Consider the following 27,707-nt stretch of genomic DNA (forward strand, 5'->3'; position numbering starts at 1 on the left):
CAAGGAGCATATGTCCATCACCTGATCTCTTACAGGTTTCAGAGCTGCCTGCTAGTGGAACTGGTAAAGGAGTCCTATTGCTAGTATGGTATCAAATAACGGAAGAAGTTTTTGTGCGAGCATTGTGTTTTTATCCTTTACAATATTGACATGCAAATCTGTAATCATATAATTGAGTATTATTCACTTAGGCAATTGCTATGCTATGCTAAATCACTTCAGTTGTGTCCGACTCTGTGCGACCCCATAGACGGCAGCCCACCAGGCTCCCCTGTCCCTGGGATTCTCCAGGCAAGAACACTGGAGTGGGTTGCCATTTTCCAATGCATGAAAGCGAAAGGTGAAAGTGAAGTTGCTCAGTCATGTCCGACTTAGCGACCCCATGGACTGCAGCCTACCAGGCTCCTCCATCCATGGGATTTTCCAGGCAAGAGTACTGGAGTGGGGTAGTTAGGCAATTAACTCTTGAGTAATCATCACACAAAGAGGCTCATGTTTGCTTTTTATTGACATAATGTGGTTTTTCCAGTTACACCTTTTACTGGGCACCTCATGCTTGCTGTAATCTCCAAAGGTGAATAATTATCCTGGCAATAAAATATTTTGTTATTAATAGAAGAACTGGAAGCACCAAGTAAGCCATGAAGGGATGGATAAAGTATAAAATCATGTGCCAACTGTTCATCTTATGGAGAGCCACCTCATAAAACAATTGCTTGAGCTTCCCAAGTACAGTATGTACTACACTGTGAAGATGATAAAGTTGAGGGGTCAGCACACCATGAGAAGGAATTATCTAAAAAGGTATTAATGATAAAAGTTCTATAGTTTCATAAGGCACAGAGTATTTCTCACAAGATATAAACTTTAGTCTCTAAGAAAATGAGTGTCATTAGATTGTTATTAGTGCTATGTGGTGTGATGTCTGTGTTTAGAAACAATCAGATCAGATCAGATTAGTCGCTCAGTCGTGTCCGACTCTTTGCGACCCCATGAATCGCAGCACACCAGGCCTCCCTGTCCATCACCAACTCCCGGAGTTCACTGAGACTCACGTCCATCGAGTCAGTGATGCCATCCAGCCATCTCATCCTCTGTCGTCCCCTTCTCCTCCTGCCCCCAATCCCTCCCAGCATCAGAGTCTTTTCCAATGAGTCAACTCTTCGCATGAGGTGGCATAGTAAAGATAAATATGATGATGTGTTGTTAAGCTTGTCTTCTAGTGGAAATAAAAACCATCCTATAAATCAAGCTCAAAAAAGACTGAGGAAACCATTATCAAAAGAGGAAAAAAGCTAGAAACCCAGGTACAGGATAAATTATCTGACCTGTTGACAATTTACATCATTATTTTATCATGACTGTTATAGAGTGGGTTAGAAGTGGACAGTTGCCCACTGTTTTTAGGCTATTCATTTTGCAAATGCTCCCTTTTTGTGGTGATATGATTGCCTCTACCATCACTTAACCATCAATACTATTGATAATAATATATACTTTTGAAAGTTAATTTCCCACTTTAAAATTTGATATCACATTTCATTGCTGATGACAAATGTATTCAGCAAAAAAACTGCCAAGTTGAGGAAACTGCAATTTTGGTCTCAAAGATTATCTATTAATAATCAAATGAAGAATTTTCAGTTTACTTTTTATTGGTAACAAGATGATATCATTTATTTACTGTATCCAAAGAATGAATCAGATTTTCTTATGTTCCAAATTTCTGGGGAGGATGAGATAATAATCTCACAATTATTAAGAATAACAAAATAATGTGAGCTAAAAAAAATTTGCTGCAGCAATCACGTCAGGTGAAGTGTATAACACAATTCACAGTCCAGATTAAAAAAAATGTTTTAAATTAAACCATTATTCTTTTGTAAACATGCTGAAAATAACTGCTGTGGAGACTTGGATAATTCAAGAAATCAAAGCAATTTCACAATGTTAAATTTCTTTCTCTAAGGCAATGAACTTAACATCCATCTAGGAAATATTTAAAATATTCACTATTTATATGAAAATTTTTACTTAAATTTTTTTTCTTTTTTCCCCCATATAATCTAGTATTCTCAATTTGGAATCACCAGTGTTTGATTAAGAAATGGATTAGGCTTTCCAAAGCACGTATGGAAAAAAGAGTGAGAGAAGGGGGAAAAAAAGCTAATTAAAGTGTTATTTTTATATTCTGGTATCTGACAACTTTTAATCCTCATAATTTAGTTGTGGGTGAATCCTTTTTTTTTGGGGGGGGGGTGAATCCTTAAATTGAAAAGAAGAAAATGAAATCAGGATAAAAGAAAGAACTTTGTGCATAAATATACAAATACTAGACTCTGGAGAAAAAAATTCCTGCTACTAATGGAATTAGTTGGACAAGCCATCAAAGAAAGGCAGTTAATTTCTGACCCCTCAAAATAAAGGTAAGTCTTTTTGCTATTAAAGTGTAGTAAAATCTTGTTACAATTCATATTTTCTCAACAATTTTCACTCATTCTCAACCCTATTAAACCTCTTAACCCTCTTGTCGAACTTGAGAATTTCCCACAATTTCTATCCCAATTCTGTGGGTAATTTCCGTATCTTCTAGTTCTTCTTTCCTTCATCAGTTCCAGAGATGATTTAAAATGTCAAGGGCTCAGGAAAAGAAAGTCAGCCTCTGAGGAGTCCAGTGGGAAAGGGTGTATCTTCAGCAGAAGTAAAGTGATCAAACCCAAGGAGAAGAAAATGGGAGATCCAAGAGGGCTCCAGCATTATTTCAGCTCATTGGGCACTATTTTTTCTATTTTAATAGTAAGAGTGATGGTTGCAGATACTAGTCAAACTGAAATAGTCCTGGAGCTTCTTGGAATCCATTTACTTGAGTGAAGATAAACCTCACTCTCTCATGGATTGCTGGAACCATTCATGTTGGAACCATCAAGTCCTAGTATTTAAAATAAGGAGAAAAGCTTTAGGAGCAGAATAGCTACTTTCTTTCACTTTATATTTTCCCTTACTTGCAGTATTTTACTCAAATCCCCAGGAAAGAATAAAAGATGATTTGATTGTGTTAAGATAATATATGCTGCTGCTGCTGCTAAGTCGCTTCAGTCGTGTCCGACTCTGTGAGACCCCATAGACGGCAGCGCACCAGGCTCTCCCATCCCTGGGATTCTCCAGGCAAGAACACTGGAGTGGGTTGCCATTTCCTTCTCCAATGCATGAAAGTGAAAAGTGATCCGACCCTCAGTGACCCCATGGACTGCAGCCTTCCAGGTTCCTCTGTATACCTTCCTCTATTTATAGACTTTTTTAGATTATTTGTCTTAAAGAAGGACTTATATGTGTGTTTGCGCATGTGTGTGTATGTGGTATACACACACACACACACATGTATATATACACATACATGTATGGATCTGTATATACACAGAAACATACTTCCTTTGGTTTTTGATCCATAAAAACTTGAACCAAACACAATGTTCTCTGTGAAAGTGAAAGTGAAGTCGCTCAGTCGTGTCTGACTCTTTGCGACCCAGTGGACTGTAGCCTACCAGGCTCCTCCGTCCATGGGATTCTCCAGGCAAGAATACTAGAGTGGGTTGCCATTTCCTTCTCCAGGGGATCTTCCCGACCCAGGGCTCGAACTCGGGTCTCCCACATTGGAGGCAGACGCTTTAACCTCTGAGCCACCAGGGAAGTTTCTTGAATGTTCTCTGTAATCCTATGCAAAGAGGTGGTAAAAAAAAATATGATTTATATCTGCACAATCCAAAACATCATACTGCAAATCATAAACATCCTAGGCTATGTCTATACAATCTAAGCAAAATGAACATAGACACACTATTTGGGTCTGCTCTAATTATGTAACAGAATTTTCTCTTGCTTTGGAACACTAATGTTGCATTTAGCTTGAGAGGCACAGCTTGTTTTCTAGAGAAATCTCAAAACATTCTTGGGTTTGCCTGTAATTTTTATATTAATAATGATTTAAGCAGTTGCTTCTAGAGTTTTATGCAGCTTTTAAATTCTTAGGTTACTTAGGTGATAAAAAGTCCCAAGGATGCTATTCTTTGAGTGTGGAAAAGTAACACTCTTCTAATCGTTAGTTCAGTGAGGTATTCTCTAACTGCAAAGATTCTGAGTATTTAGGAAGGGAGAACATTCATGGTCAAATACAGGACCTCTTTATGGAAGCTAGCCTGAGCCTGCACAAGATGGAATAAATTCATAAAGCTTCTGTCGTCGTCATCACCATCTCCTATGCCATACACAGGAACAGACATAGAGAAAAGAAAATGACAGTTAAGTTTCTAAATATATGATTTATTCAAAACATACATATTATCCCTAATACTGTGTAACAGAAGACTAGTTAGTGATTTTCATTAAGTTAGATGTTAACAACTGAAATCATGGAATTATATTAAGAGCACTGAACTAGAAATCAGAAAAAAAATATGCTGGTCCATATTTTATTGCTTCTAACTTCATGACCTTGGGCAAGTCAGGTGATTTCTCTCAGCCTTAGTTTTATCCTTGGCAAATTAGGGTTAATTATCATGTTTGCCACCTAATAAAACTGTGAAATAATATAATGTGCAAACTATACAAATAAAGGATATTATTATGATGGTTATAATAGTTGGCCAAGTAAACAGGTTAAGATTTCTTGCTGTGCAGAATTATATTGGTTCCTTTCAGAGCAGACTCTTCAACTTTATGTTTTCCATTAAAACCAATACCAGATTTTAAAAGTGACAATACTAGAAACTAAATATATCTCATGAAAAAACTAACAATGACTGATTTTTCTATTCTTTGCTTAGAAATAAAGGTCTACACAGAATTATATTTGTCTTAAGGGAAGACTAACATGCATTTCACTCACACTTGTGTACCATCTATGTGTATACTCACCAGACATAACTAACTGTAGCATTTCCATTATAGCACATGCAAATGCATCTGCCACACTCTGCAGGAAGTTATTTCTTTCCACTGGAGTGCTAAAGACTTTACAGACTTTTTGCATCATTTTAACTGCCCAATCCATGCAGTATAGTTCTTTCTCAGATACCTGGTTTAGACATACAAACCATTGTGGTAAATTTTCATGTGAAGAAAGTTGTAGAATTTGAAAATAGTACTAACAATTACTGTTTATAAGTTTAACATAATTTAATAACCTAGTATGTTGAGTCTATAAATGGCAAATGCTCTAATATCTAATACTCCTTTGCTTTCAAATGGTACAAATTTTATGGGGAAAAAAGCATGAAGTAAATAAAAGCCTGGTTCAAGATTATTATAGGATACTGTTAATGCAAAAAAATAATATTGAAAACAATTACTGGGAATTCCCTGGTGGTTCAGTGGTTAAGACTCTGTGCTTCCACTACAGGGGGTATGAGTTCTATCCCTGGCTGGGGAACTAAGATCCCACATGCCACACGGCCAAACAAACGCCAATTATTAAACATATGAAAAAAAAAAGGCTCCTGCTCATTTACTCATTTATTCAGTAAGTATTTATTGAGCACATGCCAAGAGCTGGGGATACTATGGCAAACCATAAACACAAGGCCTCTATATTCAAGGGATCCAATGAAGGTGACAGACAAACAGGCAATTTCAATAGGCAAGAGAACTCTATGATGCTATTAACTTTCCATCTTGAGACTAGAAGGAATATTTCGCTCTTATTTAAAAAATAAATAAAATGAGGATTACATGTTTTTAGCTAAAACTGACTGAAAGGAAAAAGGTTGATTTACTAACATTCTAAATGGCAAATTGTTCACGTAGCCAAATAACATACAGCATGAAAATAAACTATATAATAATATAACCAAATAATGTTAATCTGACAGGAGAGATTTATTGACTACTTATTATGTATAAATCACTGTATAAGACATTGTGAAAGAAGTAAGTGACACAGTTCTGGATTTCAAAGAGTTTCCCTATTTAGGGAGACAATTACCTCACAAAGATAGTGGCTTAAGAACACCAGTGGTAAATGAAGATAAACAGAAGACAAGTCTGAGGCGATTTAGAGAAAATTAGTGATCAGAGTTGAGATGTTAACCAGAGAAGGCTTCTCCACCCCTAATGGCTTCCTCTCCATTCCTTTTGCTAGAGTGAGGCCAAAGTCACCTTCCAAGAAGTAAAACTGACAGTGTCGCCCTGCTTCCTAAAACATGTCCGCAATGTGGCTGCTGTGGTTCAGGCTCTGCCAGGCCTGCCAGGTCTGCCAGGCCCCTCCCTGCCTGGCCCCTCCCTTCTTATCTAAACCTACCACCTCCTCCTCTTCTGCACATTTTCCCCTTCAGAAATCATACTGAGCTGCTTATAGTTCCCTGAAGACAGCCATGCAATTCCAATTCTCTCTCTTTTTTTAGGACATCTGCTTATTAAAATAAATATTTACATTGAGAATACAGTTAATTTGGTAGCTTTCTTCATATTGTCACATCTTTTAAGAAATAATTATTTACTTATTTAGTTGTGCCAGAGCTTTGTTGCAGCGCGTGGGATCTAGTTCCCTGACCAGGGACTGAACCCAGGCCGAGGCAGTGACAGTGCTAAGTCCTAATTACTGGACCACCAGGAAGTTCCCACACTGAATTTATTTATACATACTTTGATACCTCTTAAAAGACTGTGAGCAGCTTTGGTCAGGGATTTGTTCTACTAATTTCCATAGTCCTAAAATCTCACACAGTGTATGGCCCATAGTAAACACTCAATTTGTGTTAAATGAATGGACATTAAATATATTTTTTAATGTTTTATTTTAAAAAACATTTTAACTATATAAAAGTAAAGAGAATAGTATTATAAACCCTTAGTATCCATTCTCCAGCTTCAGCAATTACAAATCTTGTTTCACTTCTACCACCACTCACTTCCACATTCTCTCCCTGATGCCCAGGAAATATCCTGGAGCAAATTATATAGGGTGCTTTATTTTTTTTTTAATGGAATCTAAGGGGAAAAAAAGGACATAACTTGGCAGAGCTGTATAATGACAATCCTGATATGAGATATGGGGAGAGGTTAATATAAGGAATGTCTCCAAATATGATAGTTTTTATATAAATTTAAATTTTTAAGTATATATAAAAATATACTTAAATACTTATTTTTTCAAAATGTTTTGTACATATTTCAGTTCCTTCATGGCAGCTTCTTGGTAGGTCAGCTATAACGTTAAACAACTTGCTAGAAAAAACTTATTTTTTACTTACCAAAGCCAAAAAGACTATCAGCTTTGCCAGTTCAATGGTGCGCCCATTCACAGCTTTACTAGCCATGAAAGTGAAACAGATATTGTTCCCACTTAGGATTAGGAGACGTGCATTATTCTCCAGAAGCCACTCACGAGGAACCACTTTTATTAAAGGAAAAACAGTATTTAATGAGATATTACATAATAGCTATAGTAAAGATCATTAAATACATGTAATATTATATCACTTTCTTGGAAATACAGCTAGTGTCAAAGGAGAATCTTGGAGAAAATGCTTTAGTTTTCTAGTTACAGCCTTTACCAGGCAAAAGAGATTATTGCCAAGTCACAGTGACTCTCACAAATGTACTAGTAATATAGTCAAAGCATTTCTCCCACAAAGGTCAACAGACAAAGTGGTCTAATCTTGGGAAAAGAAATCTTGAGAACTTTAAAAATCTAAAGGATGATGCAGGAATGGGAAACATTGTTTCATCTCTCCAGTACCAACCGGAGAGGGCTTTCCTTTTTTTTTTTCTTGAGGGCTTTCCTCTTATGCAACATTAGGAGGTGTTTCTGAGAACTTGCAAAATGGGAATAACTAAGATCCAACCAGTCCATTCTGAAGGAGATCAGCTCTGGGATTTCTTTGGAGGGAATGATGCTGAAGCTGAAACTCCAGTACTTTGGCCACCTCATGCAAAGAGTTGACTCATTGGAAAAGTGTCAATTGGAAAAGAAATCCCTCTGATGCTAGGAGGGATTGGGGGCAGGAGGAGAAGGGGACGACAGAGGATGCGATGGCTGGATGGCATCACTGACTCGATGGATGTGAGTCTGGGTGAACTCCGGGAGTTGGTGATGGACAGGGAGGCCTGGCATGCTGCGATTCATGGGGTCGCAAAGAGTTGGACACGACTGAGCGACTGAACTGAACTGAACTGAAGCTAATAAAATAATGTAACTTTCAAATAATAATAACAATGAATAATATCTATAAAATTGACAAGGAAAACCGAAGGAAAGTAAATTGATTATATGCATTCTCTTCAAAAATCAAAAAGTGATTTCTGATAACAAGTCATTTGTTTCCGATTGAGTTGTATGTATAACTTAAAAAAAATTTTTTTAATTGCTTTATGTCCTTACAATTTTATAACTGTATTCTAATAATATGTTTCTATTACTCTATACGGTAAATTTTTTTTTTTTTACCTGATAGTTCATCTACAAGACTGATAACATCATCTGCTGTCCATTCTTTGGTGCCTGTGTCATACAGTAATTTAATGGCTTCAGCCAAACCTTTCAGACAGGATTCATCTGTAGGTCCTTCTATCATTTTCTGCCAAACCACCTGTCCTGAATGATAATTGAAACAAAAACTAGGCTATGACAGAACAGTTGCTTCTCTGATAAAGATTATATGGATTATTTAAAAAGGAAATTGGATTGCATAATGAAATCCATTACTTATACATGCTACTTTCAAAATGAAAGGTAAATTCTGATAACAGTATAAATTTTAATGTCTCTTACTGATGCAATGAAGCACAGCAACAATAGCTAAATGAAGTAAAGAAAAGGTAGTTTCACCAAGCAAAACACTGTTTATGGTTCAAAGATAATGTTATCCATAACAGAAATTAAACAATTGACAAAAATCTTACTAAAATGAAATAAAACCTAGTGATAACCTTCCAAAAAGAGAGCATGCTGTATTTCAGAATCTTCCAGACACTTATATCAAAACTGAGTAATCCAGTCAATTTTTTATTGTTTACCTATGACCAATTTTTTTTCTGAATTATACACACAAACAAAATTTGATTGCAGATTGGCTTCCCACTGCTACGCAACACACTTTAAACTGGTTAAGTCCTGACATAATGCCGTGTGAACAAAAGAAATATATTCATCCAAGCAAATGTAGTGTAATGTAGTATAGAGTTGTATCCACTTTCGTTATTAAGAATGATGAGAGGTCTCTCCTTGTGGCTGTGGCATGAGAGCACAGTATGAACTGTGGCAGCTAGAGTCATGTATTAGTTGAAAGAAGTGTAGCCGAAACTATAACCAAAGGAGGCATTATGCTTCCAGAAAAATCACAAGGAAAAGTATTGCAAGCAATGGTGGTAGCTGTTGGATCCGGCTCTAAGGGAAAGGGTGGACAGATTCAACCAGTTAGCATTAAAGTTGGAGATAAAAGTTCTCCCAGAATATGGAGGCACCAAAGTAGTTCCAGACAACCAGGACTATTTCTTATTTATAGTGGTCATATTCTTGGGAAATATGTTGACTGAAATTGAAATGGCATCATGTGAAGCTGCCCATTCCACTGAAGTTCTGAAATCTTTCATCATGTAAATAATTTCCATGGTTCTCTTTTATAATAACTAATGATATCCAAAAAAAAAAAGAATGATGAAACTAAGCAGGTATAAAATGATGTTTCCTAAAGTAAAAGTAATTAACCAGCTTTGAAACATACATCCCTAAGAAATAGATGCTCACCATCTTGAGGAGATATAGGTCCGAAGATGATATACAGTAATCTTGCCTGATTCACCATTGGCCATGGTTTCAATATACATGTCAACCAAAACGCAGAATCACTTCGATGGGTCCAGTGATCAAGCAGTACATTCCTACAGAATAGTCTGATCCTTAATTCCAGTTTTCGGGCGCTTCCTATGAAGACAAATTGTAAAGCATTCTTCTTAGATTGATATGCATAATTGGATAGATCAAAGACATACATCATTAATATGCTTTGTACTGAGAATGTTACTTCATTTACTCTAAAAATTTTAGATTATCAAGGAACTACTTTTTAAAACAACTTTACTGGGATACAATTTACATACCATAACACTTACCAATTTAAAGGATATACAGTTCAACTATTTTTCAATATATTCATAGATATATGCAGCTATCACCAAGTTAATTTTAGAACATCATCATTACCTCAAAAAGAAGCCCTGCTCTTTTAACTATACCTCTCCCATCCCTCTGTCCTTTATCACCCACAGCACTAACCACTACTTTCTGTCTCTATAGATTTCCCTATTCTGAACTTTGATTTGAATGAAGTTATATAGTAGATGGTATTTTGTGACTGGCTTCTTTCCAAAGCATGTTTTCAAGGTTCATCCACATTATAGCATGTATCAATACTTCATGCTTTGTTATAGCGGATAACATTCCATTGTATAGATATGCCACATTTTGTTTATTCATCCATTGATGGTTGTCTCTACCTTTTGGCTATTATGAATAATGTTGCTATTAACATTCATTTACAAGCTTCTGTATGAATATGTTTCTCTAGAGGATATACCTAGGAATAAGATTGCTTGGTCATATGGTAACTCTATACTTAATCATTTGAAGAACTGCCAGGTTGTTTTCCAAAGTGGTTGTACCATTTTGCATTCTGGCCAGCAGTGTATCAGGGCTCCAATTGCCCCACACACTTACCAACAATTGCTATCTGATGTTTTGGTTCTAGCCATCCAAATGGGTATAAAATGGTATCTCATGTATTTTTAAAAACAACTTTATTGGAATGTACATATAATTTACATACCATATAACTTTAATGTATATAATTTAGTATATATAATTCAACAGTTTTTGATATATTACATTATTTTCTTAAATTGTGGTAAAATATATATAATCTAAAATTTGCTATTTTAGCCATTTTTAAAGTATAAAATTCAGTGGCATCAATTACAATCATAATGTTGTTCAACTGTTATCACTCTTACCCTATCTAAAACTTATTCTCACCTCAAACAGAAACTCTGTGACCATTAAGCAATCACTCTCCATTCCCCTCTCTCCCCCCAGTCCCAGGTATCCTCTAGTCTACTTTCTGTTATTATGAATTTGCCTGTTCTAGGTGCCTCACAGAAGTGGAACCATACAATATTTGTCCTTTTGTGTCTGACTTATTTCACTTAGCATGTGTTTTCAAAGGTCATCCATGTTGTGGCCTATATCAAGACTTCACTCCTGTGAATTCCCTGGTGGTCCAGTGGTTAGGATTCTGTGCTTCCACTGCTGGGGCCCAGGTTCGATCTCTGGTAAGGGAACTAAGATCCTGCAAGCCACATGGTGTGGCCAGAAACTTCACTCCTTTTTATGACTGAATAATATTCCACTGTATATATATGCCTCATTTTGTCTATTCATTCATCTACTGATGAACACTTGGGTTGTTTCCTGGTTTTGGCCATTGAAAATAATGTTTCAGTGAATTCTGTTGTACAAGTATTTGTTCAAGTTCCTGCTCTCAATTTCCTTAGTTAGGTGCCTAGGAGTGGAATTACTGGGCCATATATAACTCTACATTTAGTTTTTTGAGGAATGACCAAACTGTTTTCCATGGTGGTGACACCACTTTACATTTTATATTTTTATACTACTTATGATCTACTTACTTGTACATAAGTGTAAATGGAAAGTCTACCAACACACCAAAAAAAAAAAGTGAAAGTGAAGTCACTCAGTCGTGTCCGGCTCTTTGCGACCCCGTCGACTGTAGCCTACCAGGCTCCTGCCTCCATGCGATTCTCCAGGCAAGAGTACTGGAGTGGGTTGCCATTTCCTTCTCTAGGGGATCACTTCCTTCTCCAAGGGATCTTCCCGACCCAGGGATCAAACCAGGGTCTCCCACATTGCGGGCAGACGCTTCTGAGCCACCAGGGAAGCCCTCACACCAAGGCCATGTGTAAATAAGTATTTCTTGATATGTTAAGTCAAGTGTCAAGTAGCTCAGAAGTTTAGAGGAGAGAGATTACTGCAGGTCTAAGGAGATCAGGGAAGATCAAGTAAACTGGGTCTTAAAGGATGAAAAGGAGACATGGCATTTCAGGAAAAAGAGAATGAGTGAAAGGTATGAGGTAGAAATGTGTAAGAGGAATCTGCGATACAGAGCAATATCCCTGTGTCAAACTGATACAGAGAGTGGTAGGCAGTAAGTTTGGAAAGGTAGGTTGGGATTAGTATATGAAGAGCAGGATAGTTTGGACTTTATTTTGAAGATATCAATTGCTTAGTGTGCTTAGTCCCTCAGTTGTGTCCGATTCTTTGCAACCCCTTGGACTGCAGCCCACCAGGCTCCTCTGTCCGTGGTGATTCTCCAGATAAGAATACTGGAGTGGGTTGCCATGCCCTCCTCCAAGGGATCTTCCCAACCCAGGGATTAAACCCAGGTCTCCCGCATTGCAGGAGGACTCTTTACCAACTGAGCCACCAGGGAAACCCAAGAATACTGGAGTGGGTAGTATTCCCACTACTGGAGAAACAGCTACCCTTTCTCCAGGGGATCTTCCTGACCCAGGAATCAAACCGAAGTCTCCTGCACTGCAAACAGATTCTTTACCTGCTGAACTACCAGGGAATATATCAGGAACTAATAAAGCTTTCTGATCAAGAGAAGGACATGATAAATTAATTTTGCTATTGTTTCACTGGGCTTCTATATCTGCCTTAAAAAATTCTGCCATGATTTGTTTCATAATGAAATATTTCAAGCTGACAGAAAAACAGATACTATAACAAACACTGTATATGATCATCTAGTTTTGTCAAATCTTTTTGTTATATTTGCTTCAGAATTAAAAAAAAAAACATTATTCATACAGTTAAAACTTCTTGTTTATCAGTCCCAATTCCCTTCCCTAGAGATAATCACCATCTTGAATTGGGTTTTGTTCCTGCTGTATTAATCAGTGCTTTCTAGAGGAACAAAAGTAGCAGGATGTGTATATATACATAGGATTTGTCTTGCTTATGCAGATCACTGAAGCTTGTCAAGTCCATAATCTACAGGGTAGGCTGGCAGGCTCCAACAAGGTGGGGACTTCTAATTCAAGTCCAGTCTGCTGGCAGAATTCTTTCTTGTTTGGGGAGAAGAGTCATTTTCTATTAAAGCCTTCAAGTGATTGGATGAGGCCCGCCCACATTATGGAGGGTAATCTGCTTTACTCAAAGTCTACTGAGTTAAATGTCAATCTTATCTAAAGAATAATTTCAAACATCTAGAATAATGTTTGATTAAATATCTGGGTACCATGGACTACCGAAGTTGACACACAAAATTAACTATCATACCTCCCAACTATGTTCTTATATTTTTTTACATATGTATATAACCATAAAGAATATATAGAACTATTTTATATGTTTTTAATATGTATATAAATGGTACCATATTAAAAGTATTGTTTGGTAGGCTTTTCTCTCAAATTATATTTTGAGATTTATCCATATTAAAAATACACATGGCTCTAGTTAACTCATTTTAATTGTATAAATATGCCACAATTCATTTATCCATTCTCTTGACAACAGGCATTAGGTTGTTGGCAGTCTTCCCTGTAATGCTCATTCTTATACATGTCGCCTTGTGCACACTGTGGGAGTTTCTCAGAGTGACATTGCTAAATTATAGATTTCTTTTAATTTTTAAAAATGATATATTTCAGGTATATATAAAGGTTTAAAGAATATTATAATGAACACCTTTGTATCCTCCACCAGTTTAAGGAATAAAATATTATTAATATGGTTGAAGACCCTCTGAGCTCATCTCTTTCTGTAATTACAGGCCACTTCTGCCTCACTATCTGATTTAGTGTTTATCATTCCTTTACATCTCTTTGTCCTCTTTCTACAAGTAAACACTGCAGTTTATTTTAAAATACACTTTAGAACTATGTTATTTTTTTCTATTTTAATCTCCGTATAATGTCATCTCTGAATTTTAGTTCTTTACCTGGTTTGCTGCAGACCACTGTCTGCATCTTGCGGGACAGATGAGTCAGCTCACATAAGAAATTATAAACACGATGGCACTCGAGTTCATCCCAACCTGCGGTTAAGGTCTGAGAGTGATAAAATAAAGGAAACATTGCAGATATTCAAACCATCAAATCAAAACATAAGTCACTATTGCCTTATGACCATCAACTGTTGTAGCACAAAATCAGGGCGATGTGCAATTTTTATCCAGTATGGGACTGTTAAAATTCATAGGAAATTTTATATTAAACAAAACCTAGAAATGCTCCAAAATCCAATTTCTTTGTGGTTACATTGAGAGTCTCTTTTCAGAGAACTAAATGGTATTGAATCCTGACCTCTGACAGTTATGAGGAAAATAACAAAGAAAGGCCCAAACCCTAGAGCACAACTTTAGATACCTGACTCACAACCATACCGTGGCTTAGTTTCAGACTACAGTAGAATTTAAATCAATCCCTTACGACTATACAGTGGAGGTGATGAACAGATTCAAGGGATTAGATCTGGGAGACAGAGTTCCTGAAGAACTATGGATGGAGGTTTGTAACATTGTACAGGGGATGGTAATCAAAACCGTCCCAAAGAAAAAGAAATGCAAGAAGGCAAAGTGATTGAGGTGGCTTTATAAATAGCTGAGAAAAGAAGAGAAGCGAAAGGCATGGGACAAGGGGAAAGATATACCCAAATGAATGCAGAGTTCCAGAGAATAGCCAGGAGAGATAAGAAAGTCTTCTTAAGTGAACAGTACAAAGTAATAAAGGACAACAGTAGAACTGGAAAGACTAGAAATCACTTCAAGAAAATTGGAGATATCAAGGAACATTTCATGCAAGGATAGGCACAATAAAGGACAGAAATGGTAAGGATCAAATAGAAGCAGAAGAGATTAAGAAGAGGTGGCAAGAATACAAAGAACTATACAAAAAAGGTATAAATGACTCAGATAACCAGATGGTGTGGTCACTCACCTAGAACCAGACATCCTGAAGTGTGAAGTCAAGTGGGCCTTAGGAAGCATTACTACAAAGCTAGTGGAGGTGATGGAATTCCAGTTGAGCTATTTCAAATCCTAAAAGATGATGCTGTTAAAGTGCTGCATTCAAAATTCCAGCAAATTTGGAAAACTGAGCAGTGGCCACAGGACTGGAAAAGGTCAGTTTCCATTCCAGTCCCAAAGAAGGGCAATGCCAAAGAATGTTCAAACTACCTAACAATCGTACTCATTTCACATGCTAGCAAGGTTATGCTCCAAATCCTTCAAGCTAGGCTTCAGCAGTACGTGAACCGAGAAATTCCAGGTATACAGGCTGGGTTTAGAAAAGGCAGAGGAACCAGAGACCAAATTGCCAACATTCACTGGATCACAGAGAAAACAAGGGAATTCCAGAAAAACATCTACTTCTGTTTCACTAATCACACTAAGTGGATCACAACAAACTGTGGAAAATTCTGAAAGAAATGGGAATACCAGATCACCTTACCTACTTCCTGAGAAAACTGTATGCAGGTCAAGAACCAACAGTTAGAACCAGACATGAAACAACAGACTGCTTCAAAATTGGGAAAGGAGTATGACTGTATATTGTATATTGTATATATAGCCTGTATATATATATATAAAGACTGTATATTGTTATCTTGCTTATTTAACTTCTATGCAGAGTACATCATTTGAAATACCAGGCTGGATAAATCCCAATCTGGAATTAAGATTGCTGGAAGAAATAACATCCTCAGATAAGCAGATGATACCACTCTAATGGCAGAAAGTGAAGAGGAACTAAAGAGCCTCTTGATGAGGGCAAAAGAGGAGAGTGAAAAGCTGGCCTGAAACTCAACATTGTAAAAAAAGAAGATCATGACATCCGGTTCCATTACTTCATGGCAAATAGATGAGGAAAAGTGGAAACAGTGACAGATTTTCTTTTCTTGGGCTCCGAAGTCACTGCGGACAATGACTGCAGCTATGAAATTAAAAGATGCTTGCTCCTTGGAAATAAAACTATGAAAAACCTAGAGAGCGTATGAAAAAGCTGTGACATCACTTTGCTGACAAAGGTCCACATGGTCAAAGCTATGGTTTTTCCAAGAATCATGTATGGATGTGAGAGTTGGACCAGAAAGAAAGCTGAGCGTCAAAGAATTGATGCTTTCAATTGTGGTGCTGGCAAAGACTCTTGAGAGTCCCTTGGACTTCAAGGAGATCAAACCAATAAATCCTAAAGGAAATCAACCCTGAATATTCATCAGAAGGACTGATGCTGAAGCTCCAATACTTTGACTACTTGATGCGAAGAGCCGACTCATTGGAAAAGATCCTGATGCTGAGAAAGCAAAAGGAGAAGGGGGCGGCAGAGGATGAGATGGTTAGATAGCATCACTGTCTTAATGGACATAAATTTGAGCAAACTCCAGGAGATAGTGAAGGACAACGAAGCCTGAGGTGTTGCACTCCATATCCGACTCTGAAATCCCATGGACTGTAGCCTGCCAAGTGTCTCTATCCATGGTATTCTCCACACAAGAATACCGGAGCAGATTATCATGTCCTTCTCTAGGGGAACTTCCCAACCCAGGGATCGAACCTGGGTCTTTTTTGTCTCCTGCTTCAGCAGGCAGGTTCTTTACCACAAGCACCACTTGGGAAGCCCCATACTAAAATCAGTTGTATCTATCATTTCCTATAGTCACAATTTTTAAAATACAGTTGATTTCTAAAATCACATCCCAATAACTAACCCAAGACTTAAAATTCATTACACATCCACACTCTGTACCCCACAATATTTCCAGTCATTACAATTGGCTGGAAACTTCAAGGACATTGGTATAGAGCATATAAATGTTAAACATTTCTTACTAGTGAGAAACCCAAGAAGAAAACCTGAGGTGGCAAACATATTAACACATTCTCAAACCTTTACAATGTTATTTTGTTTTCTTTTTAGATTATTATCACTTTTATTATTTTATAGACAGATTACATACTCTACTTATTAACAGTTCAAAAAGAATTCCTTTTCTTCTTTCAGTAAATAAAAAATGTACCTGTAAAAATATGCCATAACATAGTAATCCTACACATTGCAAAGGAGCTGCACATCCATTGAATTTAAAACAGGAAACCTATAAAGAGAACAACTATTAATTCCTCCTTTTCAGTGCAACTGTACAATGATCTGACATTCAAATTAAGTGGAAATATGCAATGACCTTTTTCAATCTTAACTGAAAATAACTAAAACACTATATAACTGATTAGCATCATGTTACATAGGTGGAGGATTATGAAAGAAGTATAAAACAAAGTCTCTGCCTCAAGGAGCTCACAATTTATTTAGGCCAATATACACACCTGAAGTTATTTTTACATTTCAGGTTAGAATATGTATAAATGCTGCAATGACCAAATACACATATCAGACATGATGAAATCAGGGAAAGGATCATTCTGAGAATGATTTAAAAAGCTTATGAAGGATGTAAAACAAGTAATGTCTTTGAGTGGGATTCAAATATAATGAATAGATAGTATTGGTGAGGAAACAATAAAGGGAAAATTGTATAGAGATAAAAATAAAAAAGGTTCATTTGGAAAGAAAGATATGAGCAGCTTAGTCAGGCTCAAGATAGTAGGAATTAAGCTTGCACTGTCAAAGTGAAGTCACTCAGTCGTGTCCGACTCTTTGCCACCCCATGGACTGCAGCCTCCCAGGCTCCTCTGTCTATGGGATTTTCCAGGGAAGAGTACTGGAGTGGGTTGCCGTTTCCTTCTCCAGAGGATCTTTGTCCAGAGGATCTTTCCAACTCAGGGATTGAACCCGGGTCTCCCGCATTGCAGGGGGATGCTTTACCCTCTAAGCCACCAGGGAAGCCCCTGTCAAGGAGAACCTAAATACCACCTGTGGACTTTGGACCTTATTGTGATGAAATTGAGTAACCACTGAAAGATTTTTAAGCAAGAAAATTAAATTGATGAAAGTGATTCAGCATACAGAATGTCTTGGGGAGTGAAGAAATGAATGGTAGGAAGATCATCTTGGAAGTTGCTGCAATAACCTAGAGGCTGAACTTAATGCAAACACTGACATGAAAAAAGCCAGTGGAAACAGTTTGCATACTATTGAGTGTAAAACTGAATCAGCAATAGTAGATATATATTTGGACTTATATAATAAAACTCAATGTCTAACAGAGATTATGCCCTAACACGTTAATACACATTTCCAAATCATAAATTGTCATAAAAGGTTTGTCATTTTATATATTTAAAATGCTTTTAATATTTAAACAGTAAAATGTTAACACTTGGAAATTATTTTCATTTTAATAAAATATCTACATCATCACTTTAAAACATCTTCAGAATTCCCACGAGGTAAAAATACTTTTACTACTTTGATAAACCTAATAAACTTGAGTGAAAATACTCCTATACTACATTTTGGTGTTTTATAATCTGAGTACTTGGTAAAGTATTAATTATCATCAATCAATTTTAGTACTAATTCATGAAATTCCATAAAAATAAATACAGATTTAAAACAAGTATAAGACATTAATAATAAAACATCTTTACTGGAAATCAAGATTGTGAACTATTTTAGAAGTATGATCTTACATCTGCAAGTATCTTGTGAATGTACTTTAGTCTTTCCTTTGTGGGTAGCAGCAATGTACATCTTTTAAATAGTAGACCTGAGAAAGTAAAGAGACACATGAAAGAAAACAACAACAATGTAATTAACTTAAGAATATCTATAACTCACAGCATAATGTTTCCTGAAAGTGAGATGTACCTTAGCGGACTGTGAGCTGATACCAGTGTTTTTAAGGGGAAGTTTGGGAGGAAGGGTGCACAACGCTTGTAATACATGTGTTTACCAAGGATGATTCTGGTATTCACCCAAGAGGCTATGACATGAAATCTTACAAAAAACTGTGAAATTGGTGCTATAGAATAGATTTAAGAAAGTATTTCAATTTAAAAAGATAACAATGGTGGACTCCATGGACTGTAGCCTGCCAGACTCCTCCGTCCATGGGATTCTCCAGGAAAGAATACTGGAGTGGGTTGCCATTTCCTTCTCCAAGGGATCTTCCTGACCTGGGCATCGAATCCAGGTCTCTTGCACTGCCGACAGATTCTTTACCCACTGAGCTACAAGGGAAGCCCCCCAAAAGACAACAATAACCAAATACAAAACACAATTGGGAAACTCTACTGTCTTTATTCCATAGAAAACATTTTCCAGTATCTCTTTTTTTTTCCTGGTATCTCTTAAAATTAGCCTCATGTCCACAAGGGAAAATGTTTTAAGAATTGCTAATGGAAAGAGTGAGAGAAGAGATTTTGTATTCTTTTCTCCAAATACTGTACAAAACTTAGTCATTAAGTACTTGAAATTTCAGAGATTAGAAGGCTTTTTTCCCTCACAGAAAGTATCCAGTTTGGATGAAATATTTATTTCTTTCTTTAAAGATATCCTTTTATGGGGCTCACATGTTAAGAATGTATAGAATTTTGTGTTTACATATTTTTTTTAAAAGCCTTTAATTTCCCAGTGAGCTATGTAACTTGAACTACAGTGACAGGAAGTGTATAATTTGTTTTCTCAAACTTTAAGTGTTCTGTTCTCCTAAAATGGCAATATATTATTAACATTCCTATAAGGGCAAATATCCTCAAACTAAAAATAAGACATATGGTAAGAAAACGCATACCTGAATATCATGACTTTCTTTAGTCTTCATCTTCTCTGCATTTACTTTTTTACATAATATAAAAAACTATATAATTCTTTAGAATCTATGGGAATTGAACTTATTTTTAGAAGTTGCTATGTTTGGGCAACAGATTACCAGGATTGCATTTTAAAGATAAACTCTTCTTATTTTTGTACATAAAAAGACATTTTCAGTGTTTGGTTTTCGGGCTGAGTTCTTTTCCTTTCATGTTCTGGCATCCAGTCTCAAGGCATATCATAGCCGGGGAATTGTAAACTCTAATTGCATGCTGGTTGCTTTTTTAAATGCAGAATGCCTATTTTTAAGGGTTGCAATTTCTCATAAAAACCAATGCCAGTTGACTTGTTTATTTTTTAACACAGGTGCTCTGTTATATCCTTTAGAGACCAACTTCTTTAATTTCTTCTCACTAAAATAGATCAGATGTACTGTTCTTTTCACACTGGCCATCTGCTCTGTTTTGTATGACGCAGCAAATTAAAATGTATAAACCTCAGAATGCAGAATTGTGAAAATGTTATTTTAATGTCGGAAAACAAGAACACAGGAATGGCAATGTGAGGAAATGGTAAGTACATCAAACATTTATCTAAAGAATCAGTCATAAGCTAGCTGTCTGCACCAAATTTAAATGGAAGGTTGAAATCATTACACGAATAAAACCACATTTAAAAGCTACCTTTAAAGATCAACACATATCTGTATTTTTAACTGAATTATCCACATAATTGTCTTAATGCTTTTTGTTTGTTTATGCAATTGAGCCTGATCAGGGAGAAAAAAATTCTTTCTAATTAAACTAAAGAATAAGCTTTTCCCAAGAACCTCTTCCTCCACAACTGATGATGTTTGAAAAAAGATATTTACAATAAGTGGCAAAAAGTAATTGATGTATTCATTTGCAAGCTTTACTAAGCTTAATCATAAGTACTGAAAGCAATAACATTGTAACTAGATCACATACTTTTCATTTAGTCTTATTAAGTATACTTATCAAATACAGTTTGATGTATTTCACATCTATGCAGTCTTATTTCATTATTTGAAAACTAGGCATCCTTGGGATACTAAAAGGTAATATTCACTTAACTTACTCTCAACATCAGATATTTTGTTTCATTGCCATGTTTTGATTAACTACAGGTAGCTTCATAATTAAACTGGTGTCATTAAGTCAAGTCAAAATTAGAATTTTATTCTCATTCTCAGGAAGAATGAAATCAATGAATGGGATGAAAGATATAAACGATTACAAATCTAGGGAAGAAACTGTCCACAACTTCCTTTGCTAAAGTTAATTTAATAATAGCATAATGATTTATTAGTAAATGCATAGCATCCTTAAGAGAGGAAACCATTGTTTCTGATAACAGAATAAGTGATTTTCCACAATAATATATTTAAATTTATTTTATGTTTTAAGAAATAGATTATGGTTGAAAAGGAGAAGAAATACAGAGATAAAACTCATCATATCCACACAAAGTAAAGCATAGAAATACATCAATTTCCTAAACTGGTAAGCCACCAGATGATAAGCTTTGATGACACTGTGTCCACATGAAGTCACAAGGACAGACACTTTAAAGTGCATTCTCATCTTTAAAGATAATGTAAAGGACTGTGGTCTGAGAAGGCCTTACAAATAGCTGAAAAAAGAAGAGAAGTGAAAGGCAAAGGAGAAAAGAAAAGATACATGCATCTGAATGCAGAGTTCCAAAGAATAGCAAGGAGAGATAAGAAAGTCTTCTTAAATGAACAATGTGAAGAAATAGAGGAAAACAATAGAATGGGAAATACTAGTCTCTTCAAGCAAACTAGAGATACCAAGGAACATTTCATGTAAAGAAGGCATAATAAAGGACAGAAACGGTATGGACCTAAAAGAAGAAGAGATCCAGAAGAGGTGGCAAGCATACACAGAAGAACTGTACAAAAAAGGTCTTAAAGACTCAGATGACCACAATGGTGTGACCATTCACCTAGAGCCAGATATCCTGAAGTGTGAAGTCAAGTGGGCCTTAGGAAGCATTACTACAAACAAAGCTAGTGGAGGTGACGGAATTCCAGTTGAGCTATTTCAAATCCTAAAAGATAATACTGTTAAAGTGCTGCACTCAATATGCCAGCAAATTTGGAAACTCAACAGTGGCCACTGGACTGGAAAAGGTCAGTTTCCATTCCAGTCCCAAAGAAGGGCAATGCCAAAGAATGTTCAAACTACCTAACAATCACACTCATTTCACGTTAGCAGGGTTATGCTCAAAATCCTTCAAGCTAGGCTTCAACAGTATGTGAACCGAGAACATCTAGATGTACAAGCTGGGTTTAGAAAAGGCAGAGGCACCAGAGATCAAATTGTCAACATTTGCTGGATGATAGAGAAAACAAGGGAATTCAGGAAAACACCTGCTTCTGCACTGACTGCACTAGAGCCTTTGACTGTGTGGATCATAACAAACTGGAAAATTCTGAAAGAGACGGGAATACGAGACCACCTTACCCATCTCCTGAGAAATCTGTATGCAGGAAAAAAAGCAACAGTTAGAACTGGACATGAAACAACGGAATGGTTCAAAATTCAAAAAGGAGTACAAGGTTGTATACTATCACCTGCTTATTTAACTTATATGCATCATGTGAAATGCTGGGCTGGATGAACCCCATGCTGGAATCATGACTGCTGGGAGAAATATCAATAATCTCAGATATGCAGATGACACCACCCCAGTGGCAGAAAGCGAACAGGAATTGATCAAGTTTCTTGATCAAGGTGAAAAAGGAAATTGAAAAAGCTAACTTAAAACTCAACATTCAAAAAATGAAGATCACGGCATCCAGTCCCATCACTTCACGGCAAATAGATGGGGAAAAAGTGCAAACAGTGACAGACTCTCTTTTCTTGTGCTCCAAAATCACTGTGGATGATGACTGCAGTCATGAAATTAAGAGACGCTTGCTCCTTGGAAGAAAAGTTATGACAAATCTAGACAGTGTATTAAAAAGCAGAGACATCACTTTGCTGACAAAGGTCTGTACAGTCAAAACTATGGTTTCTCCAGTAGTCACGCAGGGATGTGAGACTGGACCATAAAGAAGTCTGAGCACCAAAGAAATGATGCTTTGGAATTGTGGTGCTGGAGAAGACTACCAAGAGCTCCTTGGACAGCAAGGAGATCAAACCAGTCAATCCTAAAGGAAATCAACCCAGAATATTCATTGGAAGGACTGACACTGAAGCTGAAGCTCCAATCCTTTGGCCACCTGATGTGAAGAGCCAACTCACTGGAAAAGACCCTGAGGCTGGGAAAGACTTAGGGCAGCAGGAGAAGAGGGTGACAGAGGGTGAGATGGTTGGATGGCATCAACAAGACTTTGAGAAAACTCCAGGAGATTCTGAAAGACAGGACTCCTGGTGTCCACAGGGTCGCAAAGAGTTGGACACAACTGAGAGACTAAACAATAAACAAAAGGATTGCTGCTAAGGGAAAGTCCTCACACTGGAAGAGTAAAAGTGTCATGGAAATAGGAAGTATTCCATTTCCCACAGGCCTTACAGAATTGCATGATTAAAACCCCCTTAATTAAGTATAGTTCTTTATCTGTTACAATTCTCATTATATTACATAAATTACCTAGAGATCTGTAGTGTTCCACTATAGCGGTGTCTTCTCTGTCAGGCAGCTCAAGGTCATGAAAATCCTGTAGTAAAAGTCTTTTGCTTCCTGATGAGGTTGAGATATAATTAATAATGTGCTGGCTGACTGTTTTGGACACCATGCTTAGCATGCTGATATCCTTCACTATCAAAAGAAATATACACATATACATATATGTAAATGGCTTAAATACAAGAACATCACTATTAGCAGTCTATGAACTTACAAGTTAGCTCATTAATAATACTACTAAATAATACTACTATTAATAATACTACTAAAAATAAATAAAGTGGGGAAAAGGGAAAAATCTTAAATTGTTTAAATCTAGTTCTCAATGAATTAGAAACATTTGGGGATGTAACACTCAAATTACCATGTCGTAATTAGAAGCATACTTTAAGGAGTTTGAGTGTCATATTTTCTCTGAGTACCACTTACCTAACAATGGTGAAATTTTAAAAAGTAAACTAAATGTGAACACAGACAGGGAGGCCTGGTATGCTGCAGTCCATGGGATTGCAGAGAGTTGGACATGACTGAGAGACGGAACTGAACTGAACTGAACACCATTAACATTCTAGCGGGGTCTAAGATGACAAAACTACTTCTTGGGGAAAATAAAATATTCCAGTGTCCATGTTGCCTACTTATAGTCGCCAAACCTCACCTGACAAATATTTTAGAATTATTTGGAATATTTCCAATGGCAAGGCTTTAAAATTTCCAAGCGTTGATAAGGGCTGAGAATCTGAGTCAAAGGTGTTGGAAAAATAGCTGGATCGACGACTACTACGTCTATATTTCTGGTTAGGAATCAAAGTGAAACTGGTATTTACTCTAGACGTCATCCTCTTCCTTATCTCATGAATTTACTCTGATTAGAAAACAAAAGCACAAGAGACAAAGAAAAAAGGAAATTATATTGATGAAGCGATGTTGTTTCTTTAAATAGAAAGATTCATATTTTGATGGGTAATAGTTATCTCTCTATAGTTACAGAACTTTTAATGTGATGCCCAATATAGGGCATTCCAACCAGTAGAGTCTATTTATTCATTCCAGCATAATATGAAATATTTAAAAATCTTTTCCCTCTTAGCCAGATATTTCAGACAGAGTTTTAGTAGAAAATGAGGTATGTATTTAGATGAAATGTATTCTAAGAAAAGAAATGTGACATTTTCAAAAAGCAAAAAAATTAACACAAAAATTATAATTTCAATCCATTCAATATTTGTCAATTAGTATGTTGTTTTTACTTTAATTCTTAAAAAATTCTAAGTATTAATGTAGAATTAAAACTTTTTCTATTTTTTAAAAACAATACTGACATGTTCTTTTGTTGGAAACAATAAAGACAGATTAAAAAACAGACTTTAGTTTGTAGCTTTTTAAAACTGACTAGCTCTAACAGATTAAGATGGTTTTATTATGATTCACTATGTGTGATGAAATCAAAGTTTTATAAAATTAATGACTAGAATAAATTAATAATTTTCCCTCAATTCCACTTTTGTTTAATAACAGCTTATAATGAAACTTCAATACTTTGGCCACCTGATGCGAAGAACTGACTCATTGGAAAAGACCCTGATGCTGGGAAAGATTGAAGGTGGGAGAAGGGGATGACAGAAGATGAGATGGTTGGATAGCATCATTGACCCGATGGACATGTGTTTGAGTAAGCTCTAGGAGTTGGTGATGGACAGGGAAGCTTGGCGTGCTGCAGTCCATGGTGTTGCAAAGATTGGACACGACTAAGCGACTGAACTGAGAAGTCTTAGGAAGGATCTACATAACTTATTTCAAACTAAACATTTCATAGAAAGAATTTTATTGAAGTTACTAGTAATTCACTTACACTAAACAATAATTCTTTTAAAAAAATGTTATCACACACAGTGACTTTGTGTCTTTCCTTTTCCTATTCAGAAAACACTCTTTTGTAAATATGTAAATATGTACATGCATATGTACACATGCATAACTATAACTCCAATCTAGGGCTCCTTATTTCTGAAGAAACAACTAAGACATTTCATCAAAGAGTTACAAATATATCTGACCAAAATGCATTTTCTCCTTTTGGCACAAAATTGCTAAAAAATCACATTGCTACTTATTCATCTAAAAGGTTTTGTGTCAATTTACATCAATTTGAAATCAGCTGTATAATTGAAAATGTGGCCAAGAAATTTAGTGCTTAGTGAAAAGCATATTGTGAATTTCCCTTAAAACTATACCCTACATAGTGCTTTGCTAGTAGATATTTTTAAATAATCATTAAAATTACACAAGTAACATGCACTGTCAAAAATTTTTACAAAATACAGCAAAACAAAAAGAAGAAAATTAAATTCATTTGGTTTTTAGCACAAAATCAAGCCCTTTGACTCATAACATTCTAGAGTTTTCCATATGTTTCTTTTTTACAAAAACGGAGGAAATCACTGTTCACACTATTTTGTAATTCTTTTCAGTTGTAATTAAAATTGTCATTTCTTTCCATACCAATAGTTATATTTCTACAAGTATATATTTTTAAAAGGACTGCATGGGATTTCACCAAATGAAAGAATATTAATTTATTCAATCCATAAGATTATTATTATTTTTTTTTTGGAGGATGGAGGTACTTTTATTTTTTTAATAATTTTATTTTTAAACTTTACATAATTGTATTAGTTTTGCCAAATATCAAAATGAATCCGCCAAAGGTATACATGTGTTCCCCATCCTGAACCCTCCTCCCTCCTCCCCATAAGATTGTTTTTAACTTCTCACAGTAGGCATTTAAGAGCATTTTTCATTATAGTAAAATATACACCTGGCCTAGGTTTTGTTCTGTTTCTCTGAGCACTGTGTAACCTGGGACTTGGGTGGGAGCCTGCGGGCTCTTCAGAAACTCACCGACACCTAAAACCTGGGGGGCTTTAGTGTGTCAACCACACACTATATATTTTTAAACCTCTGAGAGAAGTTAAAATACAGTGATCTAAATCCTGCTAAAACTAAAGTCTCCTCTTACAATTCCTTCTTTTTCTCAGTCAGACCTGAACGTTCCAGGGTAGATAACAAGACTTCCTGATAATCCTAAAGGTGTAATCCCAAATAATTTCTGGTTTCCTCTCAGCCCTCTAGAGAATGAGAATCACGAACCCAAATAATCGTAATACGATGACGTTTCAATGCCCTGTTCCGTCTCACTACTTTTGCCCACGTTTGAAAGGCTTTAAGTACCTCTTGGATGAACTTTTCTCCCTCTTCTCTGAGAAAACCTTCCAATAGCAATTCAGCAGGATTTCTATTTTGTTTTAACATAAGAAAACCCTTTGAAGAGACCCATCCCCCCGTGCTCCGAAATAAGCTCAAAATATCTTCAAAGAGGTAAACCAGAGAGGCCATAAAAGAAAAACTTTCCAATTTAAGAGTCAAACCACACTGGGATGCATTTTTGACTGTCTCCAGTCCATGGAAAGATGAAACTTATCTCTAGAAATTATTGGGGAAAAAAATTTTTTTTACCACAGATTTTGACAGTTTTCCGGCTAAAGGATCACAGGAAAATGGGACTTGGTCGTTCTGCCCCACCTCCTCAAATTTCTTAATATTTAGAAAAGAAAATTTCCTCAAGGTTTTGTCGCCAGGAAGAGGGAACATCCAGCTCCCGTCGGCTCCGAAGCTGCGTTCCAGTCTCGCAGGCGCCCCCTTGGCCTCGAGAATATTTTAGAATCCTCCCAGGAGCCCCAGCGGGAAGAAGGCCCCGCCCCCGGACCCCATAGTGCCGTCCTCCGTGAGGAATATTTTAGAACCCTCCCTGAGCTCCCTCAGAAAGGAGACTCCGCCCCTTATAAATATTAAGGACACCCCCACACACACACAGATCCACCCACTTCATGAATAATCAACGAGGACGAAGTGGGTCTTTGGTGCCAGACCCTAAGCCAAAGCCACTCGTTGCTTCAGGCTGATAACAGAAAGGGGTGGAGCCGTTAGAAACAGGAGTGCATGCGTGCTAAGTCGCGTCAGACTCTGCGACCCCATGCTCTGTGGCTCGCCAGGCTCCTCTGTTCATAGAATTCTCCAGGCAAGAATACTGGAGTAGGTTGCCATTTACCTTTCCAGGTGATCTTCACGAACCAGGGATCGAACTGGCGTCTCTCAAGTCTCCTGCATTGGCGTTCGGCTAGTGGTAACACTAGCGCCATCTGGGAAGCCCAGAAACGGGAGGGGAGGATGCAAAATGAAGAGCC

General features: G+C 36.6%; 1 protein-coding gene across 1 annotated transcript; it reads right to left on the bottom strand.

Annotated features, from left to right (window-relative positions):
* Window positions 1–82: 82 nt before the first annotated feature.
* Window positions 83–27,117, bottom strand: FBXO47 (F-box protein 47). The gene is made up of 11 exons (XM_005897986.3): window positions 26,980–27,117; window positions 24,122–24,328; window positions 23,428–23,595; window positions 18,666–18,742; window positions 17,093–17,170; window positions 14,016–14,124; window positions 9,740–9,916; window positions 8,441–8,587; window positions 7,245–7,387; window positions 4,912–5,071; window positions 83–4,252 (listed from the first exon to the last, which is right to left on the bottom strand). Exons 2-11 carry the CDS (start codon window positions 24,300–24,302, stop codon window positions 4,140–4,142), a joined length of 1,353 nt encoding a protein of 450 aa, XP_005898048.1. The 5' UTR covers window positions 24,303–24,328; window positions 26,980–27,117; the 3' UTR covers window positions 83–4,139.
* Between the last annotated feature and the right edge of the window lie 590 nt (window positions 27,118–27,707).

This window comes from Bos mutus, chromosome 19 (genome assembly GCF_027580195.1).
Source record: "Bos mutus isolate GX-2022 chromosome 19, NWIPB_WYAK_1.1, whole genome shotgun sequence".
Lineage (NCBI taxonomy): Eukaryota > Metazoa > Chordata > Mammalia > Artiodactyla > Bovidae > Bos > Bos mutus.

Bases quoted from the DNA above. Each gene is read 5' to 3' on its own strand.
- FBXO47 (XM_005897986.3), bottom strand. From the start codon at position 24,302: ATGACGTCTAGAGTAAATACCAGTTTCACTTTGATTCCTAACCAGAAA. The intron at 23,596-24,121 runs GTGAGGTTTGGC...TTCTTTTGATAG, and splicing joins AATTCTAAAATATTTGTCAG to TGAAGGATATCAGCATGCTA. The intron at 4,253-4,911 runs GTGAGTATACAC...TGTATGGCATAG, and splicing joins GCTACAGTTAGTTATGTCTG to GAGATGGTGATGACGACGAC.